Source organism: Neodiprion virginianus, chromosome 6, assembly GCF_021901495.1.
Source record: "Neodiprion virginianus isolate iyNeoVirg1 chromosome 6, iyNeoVirg1.1, whole genome shotgun sequence".
Taxonomy (NCBI): Eukaryota; Metazoa; Arthropoda; class Insecta; order Hymenoptera; family Diprionidae; genus Neodiprion; species Neodiprion virginianus.
Window position 1 is genome coordinate 22,465,201 of NC_060882.1, and position 15,720 is coordinate 22,480,920.

Here is a 15,720-nt window from a genome sequence, read left to right on the forward strand (position 1 = left end):
TATAGTGCATCCAGCGAGGTATCGACAAAAAATACCTACCCCTAACGGATCTTTCGAGGGTAAGGAAAAAAGATTTAAAAAAGTGAAAAAGGAGAAGGAAGAAAGGGGGAGAGTGGGGGGGAGGGGGGGGGGAGGGGGGGATAGCAGCGTTTCGGGTCCAGGGTTCGGAGATGGCGCGTTAAAAAAAATCCTGAGGGTTTTCGTATCCCGAGATTTGTTTGGGCCGTGTACCCGTACCCAGCACAGGTATATAATCTACTGGTCGCGATGTCCCGCATCTCGGTATAAAAAAAAAAAAAAAAAAAAAAAAAAACAGAGAAATAATCTGGCCTGAGAAGCGAGAGAGAAGGACGCCCCGTTATCTTTACGATATTTGCAAAACGATGGCTTATTATCTGGCGACACACAGTACAGGCCGGGATTTCATCATGCCAGAGCATGGGTGTATAATACATAACGTGCAACGGCACGGCGAGGTCTCTAAACACCGAGGACAATTTTATCTCAGTTAAGAATTAATCTTGGCCACACTTGCTACGCAGCCTTACGGACGACCCGCAGCGGGAAACCCGCTTCTTTGAATCGCTGTGGAACGAGCGGAGGAAAATAGAAAAATAATAATAATAATCCACCCCGTGAAGCTTTCATAGTCTTATACAGACGTCGACGTCGGCAGGTTACATGGGGGAAGTGAAACGTGAACGTGGGGAGAGTTTCAGACTCATCCTCATCGCCCACTAAATACCCATATAGCGCGAAAATTTCGGTTACAAGCGTTATACGGTTGCGAATTGTCGTACGGACCGCAGCGACTCGTTAGATTCGTTACGTTCGCCATGCGAAGTGACTGTTTCACCCTTTTTATTCTTGCGTTATTTCCTTCTTGTTGTGGTTTACCGAGAGACTCTCGGTGTAAAGGTAGGGTAAGATGGAACCGAGAGGATCGAGAGGACGATGACTGCGCCTGACCGCAATGCAAGTGTAAAGAATAGCGATGCGAAATTAAGCACGAGGGAGTTTTAAGATGCGGGTGGGACGGGGGGGGGGGGGAGAAATTTTTACTACAAATCGTCAATTTTACGCAATTTTCTTGGGTGGTCCTAATCCCGGATCGCATTCGCTCGACCACGAATCTATTTTCTGGGTCTTAGGAGGCTCTGACCGAACTCTTTGTCGAATACTGAACGCTACGCGAGGTCTCGTCATCTACCTTCGAATCCCGAGACGCGTTGGACGTGAGAAGGCATATTATAACCGTGAAGTGATCCGTGGCCGTTTCTCACATGGCCGACTTGTGAACGCGGAATTTGTACATTTGACAAATTTTTACGAATGGTCAATTCCCCCCCCCATGCATCGGCCATGTCGATGGAAAAGAACGAATCTTGTCCTTGCTCGTTTGCTCTTCATAAAATCAAATAAACTAAACAAACGGAACGAGGGATGTATATGCGTTATATATGTTCGTGCGAGCGGAGGGATCAAATTATGCCTCGGTGCGTATAATAAAAGCTGTTCATTCCGCATCTAGTCAATACCGGGAATGTGGGGAGAATACGTAATGGTCGCCAGTTCCGATCGGATAAACAGCATGAGAGTGATATCGGCGAAAACGGCGTACCCACCTACCCTTGTCTCTCTCTCTCTCTCTCTCTCTCTTTCTTTCACATACGCATACAATCGGTATCTGTATCCGTGTATTACATTCACGCACGTATGACGTAGTACAGAAGCCAGCCAGTTTTGTACGAGCCATGCCGAAACGCAGCTATGCATACATGCATAATGTAATATGCCGAATAGGAATCACTGTTAATCCAACCATCTGCCCGCCTTCCGACAGTTATTTCCGATTTCGTGTATTTCGTATTTTCATTCTTTCAACTTTTCCTATCACTACATCAGAGATAGTTTTACACGAAAATTATTATTTTTATTTTTGCGGTCAAGTTGACACTGGACGCTACATAATGTGACGAATCGTCATCGTGAAAAATGTATACTTGCAAAACGGTTGTCTAAGATTCGTGGAAATCAATTGTTGTACCTATCAATTCCCGTTTCCGTAAAACTTGTAAGAAAATTATTATAAAGAGTATAAAAGAGCCGTTCGATTAACCCCGCATATTCATTGAACCTCGATGCGATTGCATTAATATACCAAGTTCCAAAGCAGCGATGTAACACGACGGTACAAAAAAATACGGGAACGTTGGCGGTACGTCTGCAACGGAGTGGCTCCGCAGTATTTTATAACGCTCGGGCCAAACTTATCGTTGAATAAACTTTGAGCGAACGGACGCAGCCTATGGCGAAAGATGAAGGCCTCGACTGTCCAGTGTCTCACCTGTTCTCTTATCTCGACAAACACGGCTCGTATCCGTCACGGTTATACTCACCAACTTCTCTCGCAGGTCAAAACCAACGAAATTTTTCAGACCCATAAAATGACCGCTTTCTTTCCCTCTTTTTTTTTTTTTTTTTTTTTTTTAGCTTTATTTTTATCTCTCCTTTTATCTTTCCTCCGGCGACATTGACGCCTCAGCGAAGTCAAAATGTAGAGATTTGCTCGTCGAAAGGATCCGTGATGTTCCTAATTCGCAGCTCCTCCTTGAAAAAAAAAAATATAAATAAAAAAAAGTGATTTCCGTAGCAAGACGAATGCAAGAGAGAAAAAAAAAAAGTAACTCGCGCGAATAAATTTCGTTGGATTGTACGAGGAGCATAGAACAGCCTGCAAGACTTCGCGGTCTGTACCTACCGTACATTATATATTTTAGGTCACTCGAGCATTGCCCGCGGTGCGGCATACGTGCAGCGAAACGTGGCGTTCAAGGGGGCACTTCGTCACCTTTGGTGAAGTAGTCAGGTGAAAGCGCATTGTCTCGTTAAAAGAAGCCCGCCGATTTTTACCCGATGAGGTGAGAATGAAGAAAACTGACCGTAACAAAACAGCGCTGTTCTTCTTCCATTTTGCCGATAAGGCGACGTGGTCATTTGTTACCTTGTCCGACGAGCATTGTTTCCCAAATCTGATCGATACTCTGCCCCCCCCCCCCCCCCCCCCCCTCCTCCTTCGGCCCCCCCCCTCCGATAGACTCCGGCATCTTGCGTGCATTGTTTTCCTCAATTCTTGCAAAAGAAAAGCGTCTCTCGGCGAGATGCACGCGTTTCATTTCACCACGCGCACTTAATAAACGACCCAGCCATCAACGATGTTCGCAAGTTTTTACTTTTATTCTTACGTATAATTGTTTTTGTTTTTTTTACTCTCTCTTTTCTTCACCGAAACTGCATCTGATACTTTTTCCCGATCCTTCGAAATGCATGCGACTGCATTCTGTGGAACCGTAAATGTATAGGTATATAATAAGGGCCGAGTCGGAAGCCAAGGGAATTGCGAAAAGAGAAATTGGAAATCGAGAGTCAAGTAATTGGATTAGCATCGATTTTCGATTGTTCGGTTAATTGATGCTGCTCTATCGGTTTATTCTCGTTTCGCAGAAGGTATTAGCCGATACTTTTACGATGATGAAGCCAGTTGTTAGTTTTCGTTCAAGTTTACAGGGTCCCGTTGCGATGCGACGTGATAAGAGGTATATATAAGTTGAATGAGAAGAAGAGTTGATAAGATAAAGGCAGGAATTGCGAATCTAGGAATATTTTTCATTCCACGCAGCAATCGAGAGCTTGAGGAATTGGAAAATAAACGCAATTCACGATCATTCAAATATAGTAAGAGAATTCTGATTGTGAATGGGAAACGCCGGAATATTATTCAGGACACCGGACGAAGTTTAGAAAGCCCGAATCAATTGATTTTGGAGAATCTGTATTGTTTGTAACTTACGTAATACACGGACAATTCCCGCGTTTGCAAAGCGGCTACCTACTGCGCGAGTAACGAAACTTGTACCAGCGAAGCTTTTCACGATATAATTGACCAGCTCCAGTTGTTACAGAGAGACGTTCGACGAAGCGACGTCAGAATTAACGAGAATACACTCGAGCCGCGAAAGCCTTTCCGATAGACGAATAATACATCTACAAATTTATAAGTTTCAACACACTCGCGTTACGTGTACGTATACCGATCGTACAACTCTGAGCGAAGAATATAATAACTTGTGCGAAGCATTGTCGATTACGTAAGCCCGGCGATGGCATCAACGACGCCGTCGGCTTTGTGTCCCTCCGCGTTCCTTCTTCTCTTCAAAGGTGCAGAGCGGAGACTTTCAAATCGGTAAAAATCTCGCCACCTAAGAAGGCGAGCGACGGACGCCCGACGTATCGTTCGAAAGCTCTCGCTACCGATCATTCAGGGTGCGTACGGTTTCCTCATGGCGCACATGCGACCCGCGATCGGATACTTGTAGGCTAATTAACGCTCCTGTACCCCCGATGAATCGGTTCTCCAGCCGATCGTTTGGCTTCGCACGCCGCGATTCTTGGACTAGGATTGCGCACCGGGGCATCGGTGGAGAACTACGAGCGCGCGTGGAGATACCGCTGTACACATACCGATCAAGAAACTGCACGAGACTCGACGGCGGTGGATCTCATCGTGAGTTCTGCATTAATCCGTACGCCAAACGCGTGTGTGAGTAAAATAATATCGGTGTTTGTCTCTCTGTGTTCGGTTCGAGTGGCTGCGGTACTGTTGGCGCGGTGAAGCGCCGGCCATATAGGCCAGATACATGGGAACGAGACGCGAAAAAGTTCAGTTCTCCTCTTCGTTGCGAGAGGCCGAAAAAATGAATTCGTGCGCATCTCGTGCCCACACATCTAACTTTCACTTTGGCTAGATCCTCGCCACTCGCGGACTCCGCATAGACCCCGTCGTCTCACCGCCGACGACTTCTGTGCTGGAACAACGATCCTCGTTTGTATCCTGCCTTTGCCGGACCCGCGAATCGACCGGGAAATATATTTTCAATGCTGGTTTTTCACTCGGTCGAAACTGTCCCAACGACTCGTTTCCGAAAATGGATCGAAGATTCGAAGGGTCAAGATCTAAGGCCACTTACTACGGATTTATAAACAAATATTTATCAATTATTTACAACCCCGTGCTGAAAACTCGACGGATCCTCGTCTGGAGTTCACTCGTTAGGTTCGGTCAAATTGCAGATTAGGAGCGTTACTTCCGGGCGGAATTCCACCCTATTTTTGAACTTGATTCCTCGACTCTGTCCACCCCAATTCACATATGCGTATTCGCCGATTCTCCGCCTCGCTTCTTACGGTATTATATATAATGATTTGTATAGTAAAATCCATCCGCACCTCGCAGTGCGTATGAATAAGCAACTTATCTTTCACTTGAAAAATATTAAATATTCTCGTTACACTTTCGTTCGTTCGCCGATTCATGTTATGCATGTCCAACGTACCTACCGATCCGCGTACCTAGTATGTGAACGCGCGAGACGATTCAACCGTTTTCTTCGGTATAGGTGAGGATATCAATACCTAGCTACGTGGAAGGCGAGATCTACTCGTGCCAGACAGTGTTGCAGTCGTATTCTCACGTGTCGTGACGTATGATACATCCGTGTGCGATACCGATCTGGCAGCCTGGCTGGTCGGACCCAGAGAAACATCCCCAGCGCCGATACCGCAAATGCGCTCTCCCTATTTTTATTCTTATACTTCTTCTACTTCCTCTTTTCTCTTCTTTTTCATTTGCCCCTCTTATACCGCAATCTGTACCGTAACTTTCTTCGGCTTTTCTGTAACCTATGTTCGATAATTTCTGTGCGGTATGGGAATTTAATTCCAATGATCGTTATCCGCAATAGCAGCTACCGGAAGAAGAGGAAATCGATTCAACATGTTTTTTTTTAACTTCTCCACGGTTTTTCGGTTGTAAGACGTTGCAATTTCCGTCCCGAAGAATGATACCAAGAAGAACTTTCCTGATGAACGTAACTCGTAAGAAGTTGTGTGTGATTTCGGTTTAAGAATCTGTTCCGCGATTATAACTGTGACCGACTCCTTGTCACCGATCGAAAAAAAATCGTCGAAAAAATATTGCATCTTAACAGAAACCCCGATGACGGCTCCGCGACTTCTCGCTGTTAGATGAGACGCAATTGAGACGATTTGAAGCGGAGATCTGGATGCCCGGAAGAGGTGAGCCATGTACATGTTTAACACCGAAGCGACACGTAAGAGGAGAGAAAATGTGTCCGCCACGTGTGGATGAGAGGAGGGTGGGAGTCATAACGGCGGAATGTCCGATGAAAATGCAGCATCCGTACGTATACTCGAGTGAATAGGAATGACGCAGAAGGCCGGAGCCTTTCTTCTTCTCGAACCCGGGCTTCTGACCAGTGGTTAGAGACGTCTTCCCTCCGGTGAAAAAAATGGGCAAAACCGCTAAGAGCGCAATCTGAATACCGCTTTGTCGCATCACGATTTTGCCCCGGTCCAGCAACACGAGGCGACAGCCTCCCGGCTCTTCTCGTCCTCCTCGAGAAGCCCGGCCTCGAGTCTCAGCCTCGGGTAACCGGGACTCGGCAATTTTCATTAAACATTGTGATTTCGTGTAATGTGCTTTGTTCATTTTTATTCGCCGTTTCCAACCATCGTCGTCGTCGTCGTCGTCGTCGTCTAGTGCTATTTCCATTCCTATTTCTATTATTCTAGTCGCGTGTATATATATATATTCACCGCCTTATAGCTGCAGGATACTCGAGGCTCGACTCCTCTAACTATAACCGACTATCTTTACCGCTTAACTCTCGATTCTAATCTTTCGCAAACTTTACGCGTTATCCGATCTCGCAATTTCGGTACTACCGTGTTCGCCTGGGTTGCCATTTGCTTACAAAAATTTCATTACAGACGGTGGATTACCACCTAAGAAAGAGGAGAAAATAAATAAACTACTCGCAATTTCGAGTGGATATTCATGAATCTTGATCCGATGACGTGAAATTTTGAACGACTTCACACGAAGATCGTAACTGATGTGACATTGCAAGACGAAGCTTTTGAACCGAGCGACCGATCGGAGACCGGATTCTGCCTCCTAAGCATCGATCTCGATATATCGAGCCTTTAAATTCAAAATCTCGACTCGTAGCCTATATTTCGCTCGGATCGCGGCCTAGAATGAGGGGCACGAGTTTAAAAGACAGCGACACAAACACAGGAGTCGTGCTCTCGTACGTTCCCAATATAGGGCAGGCACAGTCTCACGGTCTAAGGCATCTATCTGCTCGGCTATGGCTGTGTGTACACATCCTTACACACTCGAGTGGCGTTAGAAGTGCACGATACACCCACACACCCACACACGTTCGCTCAAAGTACACACGTACCGAGTTGCGAACTTTTTCAAACATCTGGATAGTCGGCGAGCGCCGAGCTCGCTTTCCGATTAGATTTATTAGAATAATTATTATGTCGTCGAGATGCGCGGAGTATATCGCGTATACATATACGTGTGTATGTGTATTTGCTCGCGATTACTCGCACGCTGATAAAGGCTACGAGGCGGCGCTAAAACGAGAGGAATAAGGGGAAAATACATCAGGGTAGAAAGAAAAGCATTCGAGACGATCGGACGAATCGGCGAGACGCGTATGCCTGCACATGCAGGACTTGGTAACCACCTCATTGTATAATCCAACAAAGGAGGCAGCGAGATACGTCTAAACTGTGTAGGAGATAGCCGGCCGTCCTCGCGAACTATCGTCACGAGCATACAGCTGTAGGTATAGAGTGAACTCTTGAACCTTTCGTCCGATCGCCAGTCCATCGTCGAGCGTACGTACGCACACTTGAGATTACATTCAAGACGCCGGTCCGACGACGGACGCGACTTCGTCACCGCTACGGGGATAAATAACCGGCCGGAAATCCTGCGTGAGAATTGGGCAAATACAATACCAGCCTGCGTACGTACGTACGTGTACAAAAGTTGTAGTAGGTAAATGACCACGTGCGAAGTGGGCCGAAGCACGGGCGAATAATGGATAAGAATTGGAGGAAAGCGGAAGGAGAAGTTTAAGGATTCGAGTTTGGTTTGCGGGAATAAATGAAGGAAAGAAAGAAAAAAAAAAAATAGAAAAATAAGAATAGGAATAAAATAACGGGAGCTAGGGCTGAACGATCGAGAAAATAATCTCTCCTGTACCTCGGGGCGGACGATTTCCCGTTTAAGGTTAAGGATAATATACATTGGCAGGCGTGCAGAGAGGCAGAGGTCGGTGTTTCCGTATATAGGTAGGTGTGCTCCGTAGAACGGATGCGTATGGTGTAGGAGGCCGATGCCGCGTAGCCAATCAATCAGTATTGCTGGGTTTTTTTTTCGGTGGCCATATGTCATAGCTGCCGGTAGGAGAACATGCCCGAGCATAGATCCTATGGATCGTCGTTTGGAGCGTCGCGTTGCATTGCCTCGGCCCCCGTCCATTTCGTTATTGAGATGGGAGAGGGAAAAACCGCAGGGCGTATTTTCGCGGGAAAATTTGTCGCCCGCGCGCTTACGGAGCTCACCGTTATTAACGTGTGGGTATAATATTTATGCTAGATTCTGGCGCTGACAATGAGCTGAATGCATCTTTTTACCGGTTACAATACGTCTTGAGGTATTGTTTGTCTGGTCACCGACTTGACTTGACGCGATGTAGACGACGTTGAAAACAAGTTTCACGTATGCGGGACTTGAAACGTGTAGGTTTGAAACGTGTGTCTTTTTGCATATGTTGCATGCACCTAATAATGTGGGACGTCGGCTTTTTAGCGGTCGGAAATTTTGACCGAAACGACTCGTAGTCAAGTTGACCGCGTTTAGCGTGACAGGTACGATTACGAGTGTAATATTGAGCTCAATCACGTTTCGGAATACTTGTAGCCGTAATGAATGCAGAGGTGCAACCCTGTCCATGGTGTAAATGAAAATAAAATATATCACGTGGGTGGGTGCAGTGCGCCAGTTCTTTCGCGGGGCTAGAAAGTGTCCCAGACCGAAAGTTGAGGAATAAGAATGAGAATAAGGCAAAATAAAGAAAAGAAAAATACTCGTGGGGAGAGTGAGAGAGGGGGTGGGACAGGGAACGGGGAGAGAGAGAGAGAAAAAAAAGTCCGGGTCAGTTTGAATAATTTTGACCACACCTCTCGTCAAAGCAATACACGAGCGTATGAATACATACATTTAAATGTTATCCCCGCCGGGAAGCTATTGACTGAATTTTTAAGCAGGTTCACCTTCGTTGCAACTCTCGCCTGCGTATATACGGACACTCTACGATTTTTCTTACTTTCGTTGTTTTACATTTATATTTTACTTCCGATCATCTAATCGTTGCGATGTCAATGTTCTTTCACGAAACCCATTCTACGTCAAGACTTTTATCAAATCCCTAGCTACCGGTCGCAAAATAGTAACCTACCGCTGGTATGCATCGCGACTCGTGTAATTCGAAAGTTACAACTATTCTGTTGGCCGTCATTTTCAACACGTTCTACAGCGTGATTTGTCAAGCAAGACACTCGAGACCGGTACAAACATGAAAGATTTCGATCGCGGGATGATTGACAAAAAAATAAAAAATAAATACCTAAGTAAATAAAAATAACAAAAATAGTTCGCGGTACGCGAAATAAACTACAAATCGGATGCAAATTGGATAAGTAGCGATTAAAAAAAAGTCCTCAAAGAGACGGATAGGTGCAGGGTGTGCACGGTTATACCCAAGGCATACATGTATAGTAAACGCGCGCGTACCGTGTTAGCGGGAAGGTGTTCGTCATTCGAAAACGAGTCTAAGAGTATTTTGACTTACGAGCCGATGTCTAAAGACATTATCGGTGACATTTGTCCAGGGTGGACAAAACATGTTCCGGTCCGGTAGGATGACCCTACGCCGCGCCTTTTGTCAAGCGAAAGGTATGGTCGACCCGACGTGTCTTTGTCATTATATAACTCCATTGTGCCAACACTTGCTAGTCGGAGAAGTCGACTATATACCTTTGCATATTATTAAAATGACGATGATTGTCATTTTTGTCCCCGCTTCGCCCCCTCCTCCGCCTTCTCTCTCTCCTCTCCTCTCCTCTCCTCTCCTCTCCTCTCCTCTCCTCTCCTCTCTTCGCCGACGCTCTCGGTCCGTCTGCATCTCTGTGGGTCGGCCGGTCGGTCGGCCGACTGGATTGCTCGCTGGCTGGTCTGTCTATCCATGGTAGGTGGGTACGCGAACGGTGTTTACACGTACGTGTATAACACACCAGAGGCGTGCGTCTCTCCTCCGAATCGCTCTCGGTACCCGAACGTCGTCGAGGAGTGACCCGGTGCAGGAATTTCTTACCCCCGTTCCCTTGGCCGCGCATCATCCGAGCAATGGTGCGCCTAGTTTTCTCGATCTCTTCTTCTCCTCGTCCTTGTCTATCTTACTTACGCATCGTACGGACTTCTCTCTCTTTGGCGCCCGGCTCTCAGCCGTCACTCGTTACACACATCTTTACAAATTGAAAAGTAGCCGGTACACCGTTGCTCACTTCGTTAAACTTACGATAATAGCAACTTTTTTTACCACCGGGTCACGTCATTTTAGCGCGTCAAATCTTACGAGGATAACGAAATCATCGTTCGGTAGTCCGACAACGGTCGTATTTATGAATTTCTAACAAGGAAGATCGTTTTTTCGGATCTCTAAGACTCGAGGAAAGGAATCAACTTCTAGCTGCGGTGTGTCTAATGAAAAGCAAAAGTTCGTGCGAAGTTGCTTTCAACTTTTCGTTTTCTACTCGTTTCCGTAAAAGAACGTTCAAGTTCCTTGCCGAACTTGAATATTCTTATCAAAAATGAAAATTTCTCTTTCCTTTTTACTACAACCGTAATCGGTATCCTGCACCAAACGATCGGCTAGGAAGGAACGTCCCGGTACACCGTAAGTCGACGGCTGCCTCGGCTGTGCGAGTATATGGTATAATGTATACATGTATATACACACATATACATATATATATATTCTCATGAAATAGTTACTAGAGTAAAATGTCACGAAACCTATCGCGCCTTTCTCTTGCGGCGGACGCAATCCGGGCGAATAATTTGACCGACAAAACTCTGTGTAACAATGAGAAGATGGTCGACGTCGAATTATTGGTCAATCGTTTGCACTCGGTTGAATAGCACGCGATTCGACCTGTTACGTTGCGATATATACGTAGAGGCACGCGTGATATCATTGTGTCGGGATTGCAGATTCGAAAGGGGGGGCAAAAAGACGCTGTTTCGTTATAACAGGCCAGACATTGATCGAATGAACTTATCGTCATCCGTTTACCGTGTGCGAGAATCATTGCAATAATGAATATAATTGTCGGGTGAAGCGGGAAGATGATCGAAGACTCCAACAACGAATCGTCAATGTACGACGACCTTCCGTCTTAACAATTTCTTACGTATATAACTCGTATAACGCGGGTGTAAGACACACGGCTCATTTCGATTCTTGAATACTCAGCAATTTGGTTGGAAAATGATTAACAAGTGTACGTATATAAGTTTCACGAGCACAGCCATCGCGCACGTTGTACGATGTTGGATATATATCCACGGATACTTACACACGTAAGCGCTCCCTTTTCGAAGCAATTGGTAAAAAATAGGTTCTGACGCAACGAAACAATTCTTTTTACCTTAGCTCTACACCTGTGTACCTATTGTTTTGACATGTGTCCCATTGTCGGGTTTCTAGCACACGGACTCAACAGCCAGACAAACGTACGTTGTACGTACGTATTCATTTCTGGGTCCGCACCTATGACACTTCTCGCATGCGGGCAGCGAGTACAGTCAATGTCGAAAAACACCCGTATACGAGGTATGAAAAATAAGACCATTCCTAGCTTTCGAAAGTTTTTTACTTAGTTTATTGAAAGTTCTCTAATACCTTGAAAAATTCTTATCCCAAGCATCGCTTGCGATATTTATATACGATCCGTTGGCCAAAGCCTTGGCCGATGTTTTACCTTTTTCAGCGAAATTTAGTACTTATTTTAAAGTATTCGTAATTCCGTAATATTGTATTATACAGTGATCGCTTCGAAACGTCTCGTCCCCGGCTGCAAACGTATCCGACATACGTGACTTTGAGCAGCATGTTGTCCACGAACCGTTTGTAAAATAAACGGCCGAACGGCGAGTATCTACTCATTTTTTGCGCCGCTGCTTCCGATCGACAAATATTGCAAAAATCTTTAACCCCGAGATATCTTCACCGAATTTCATCAACGACGAGGGGTAATATTTTTTCGGTGACTGTACACCGTGGTCAAGTTGCCCCATGCGCACCCGCATGGCGAAGAGGACTCGGGACAGGTGAGGCAAAAAGATAAAATTCGATCTGACCCTCATCGCGTGTACATACATACGTACATACATACATATACATATATATAGATATACATACTTTACATTCTCGGAAAAAATAAACTCGTGCAGGTTAATTAGCGCGAATGAAAATGTAGGTTCATCGTGAAAATAAGGTCGGACGGTATCGAACAGCCGGGACATCGGATGCGACGAGTTAAAAGTTTGAAATCGATGTACGGAAGGTTGGTGTTTCTGTTTGCACACGCGGAAGAAGTCTAGTTTGAATACATGTGCATATGACGCCTCTTTTCGTGGGTGGGAGGGAGTAGCCGGATAGACTTCTTCACATGGATGCTGTTGCTGTGTGAGTGTGTGTGTGTGTTTGCTCGTCTCTCGTAATTTGTCACCGGCTCGTTATCCTGCGAGAAGAACGACGCGCGACAGTTACGAAGGAATCTCAAAGCTCCGCAAGTAATTAGCAAAGAAGAAAAGAAAAATGAAGAAACCACAATTCCCGCCTACCGAACCACCGTCTTGCACGTGTTTCTTTTTGTCTTTTTCTTCTTCTTCTTCTTGTTTTCTTAAAATATTTTCCAATTCTTCATAATTTTGTTATCATTTTTAAACAAGTCACGTTTCTAATTTGCGGTCTGCCTCGCTCTTCCACCTTGTTACGTATTATTCGACTCGGACCCGACAATGCGTGCTTCGCAAACACGTATTTACTGCAGTGGGATAAAATTGGCCGTATATACTAGCCATTGCAGGGAACCGTTTATCCGACAACGCTGCGACGGTATTTGTGCGGACCGTCGTGATCACTGGCTTATTGAATATTACCTGCACGGAAGCATATTTTTTTTTTTCAATCTTTTTATCTAGTTTTTTGAATTTTTTCCCTCTGATTCTTTGCTATTCTGCTTCGTGACTCTATCATTCCCACCGCTGTACGTCTTCTTATACCTTGCGGAAATAACACTGTGCGGTTTTCTTTGCAAGTTCTGACAAGGGGCATTTAGCAAACTTGTTCGGCAAGGAAGGGAGGGGGCGGGGGGGGGGGGGGGCGACGGCAGCTAGAATAATATGCGGCTCGTTCTATAAGGGGAGAGATCCTAATCTTTCTTAGCTTTGGTCGAAAATTCAATTAAAGTTTTGATACGGGCGGGCAGTAAACCAGGACGGTTGCGGCTGAGTAAACCAAAATTTCGCAAGGTCCGTGGACTTTCCTTGGCCCGGGGGTCCGGAGCTGGATCGAAATCCGCCCGTCCGAGGGGCCCGTGAGTAAAACGATTAGACGGACCCACCGCCCGAGCGGATCGGACGGGGCACCTGGTTTTTTAAAACGTATACTAGACATCTTGAAATTTATCTACGGCAATTTGTCAGAATCCGTTTTTCTCGCGTCCTGATCCCTCTGCGGGACGCCCGGCCAACCGGCCGGCAGCGACTTTGAGGAAGGAGATTCTTCGGCATTCCGCATCGGAATGTTTATACTTTTGAATTACGTCAGGCTACGTCGATTTTTCAGGGATGTTGGTTGACCACAATTTGATGATTTTCGACAATTTTGCTGCACAGATTTTATTTATTTTTTATTGCTATTAGCAGTGAATTCAATGTTGCCGTCCGCTTCTCTTTATCAATATCTGTGCAATGTTGTAGAATTGAATTCTACGTTCCCAAAATGACGGAATAAAAGCGTTCTAGCGAAATTGTGGAAAACAGTCGAGTCTAGTTAGATTTTCTAAAAATTTGAAGCGATTCGAATTGTATCGTAAATATCCAAGCTTCGGTTTCTACTAATTCTACTATGTTGTAGATTTCTCGGTAGCTTATTGTTTTCATAATTATTAACAAATACTCGGTCCACGAGTATCTCGGTGTAAACTCACAAATAGCATCAAATTTTAGACGGCTAACCTCCGCAAATTCGGCGATTCTCGCGACAATCGCCGCGTTATTTCGTCCCAACTGAATCGGCCGCGTCACGTGGCTTTCCTCCGTGGCTTCCAGTCCGGCAGCCTTTCTCTCTCGGTTTGGTGCGTTTTACTTTTCATTTTCCGCACAAAGGCAACAAACACCACGGGCAATCGCGGAAGGCATCGGAGGAGGGCGCCCCTCCTAATTTCATTACAAATTTTAAACTCGATTGTCTCCGCGCTCGCGGCTCGCGAACCACTTAAAGACTTCCACTGAGCCTCCGGCCCTCCTCCTCCCATTGCGGCATCGCCTGATAATTTCCAACCTCACAGCAAGAAATTTTCTCAATTTCTGACGCGGCTAAAACTATTAACGACGGTTAGTCGTATAACGCGCGGCTTCTTACCTTCGAGACGAATTATTGCTGACCCTGTTTTCCTGCATCCGCGATTTCTTCCTCTCCTCTTTTCTCCTTCTTCCTCCGGACACTGGATAATCTAGATCCTCGTAACCGTGCGAAAATTTCGACAATGCAGTTAGCGGAGTGTTATACCTAGTTTAGTTCGAAAAGGTGAAAGGTCGGTAAGTCCGGCTAGTCGTAGGAATCCGCAGTTGTCCAACCGGTCATAATCAACAGAATTGCCCAAATGTGGTCCGTTCGGCGCAAGAAGGATCAATGAATTTTGCACGTCATTCCGAAAATCTGTTTGTTGTCCCTCCTAGCTTTCCTAAAAATCGTCCATCATAGGCAAATATGACAACCGGGCAGCGCCCTCTACAAAAGATCGGCACCGTGAATAATATCCGAGACCTGACGGTGCAAAATCGGACCTTCCATCCCGCCATCCGATCTGCCGAACTCCTCGCTGCAGAACAAAATCTCCGCATCTCTTGGCTGCCTCCGATATTGTCAATGACACTTCCATCAATGCCAAACGGTCAGTCCACATCGATTGAAGGTTTTTTTTTCTTTCTCTTTCATTCCTTTTTTCCTCCTCTCCTTTCACCGGCTAGATTTGTGCAACGATTACACTCTTTTCAACTTTTTTGCATGACTTGGGAACACATTTTTTTACTATCTACTTTACTTTCTAAGAGGTTTGAGAATCATTGAAATTACGTATTTTAACGTTATTTCCAAGTAACAACGGCCAGTGAATAATTCACGGCGTGTTTTAACGAGTGCAGTCGGTGAATACCATCAATTACATCTGTTCGGCTAGTCGTTTGAATTTCCCTGCGAATAATGCGCAGTGCGGCGCGTCGCGTAAATCGCACGCGTGTCTCTAGCGCGAAAAATAATTTTTCTCCCCATACTGGGCTATTTTTGACCCAACGGAGTGCATCAGGAGTTACTGACCCTTGGGCAGTCCGCGACACCGTCCGACTATTTTTAACTGTGCGAAAAATGCATCACTTCCTTCGAAAGCGGGAGGCGAAAAAATACGCTTCTTTGTCCGTCCGTGATC

At 45.6% G+C, this 15,720-nt stretch overlaps 1 protein-coding gene across 1 annotated transcript in view; it reads left to right on the plus strand.

Moving 5' to 3' along the window:
• Window positions 1-15,124: 15,124 nt before the first annotated feature.
• Window positions 15,125-15,720, plus strand: part of LOC124307033 (B-cell lymphoma/leukemia 11A) — a 33,715-nt gene continuing 33,119 nt past the window's right edge. Inside the window, exon 1 of the mRNA XM_046768325.1 lies at window positions 15,125-15,189. Coding sequence (XP_046624281.1) covers window positions 15,165-15,189 — 25 coding nt within the window. The 5' untranslated portion in view covers window positions 15,125-15,164. The remainder of the gene's footprint in view (window positions 15,190-15,720) is intronic.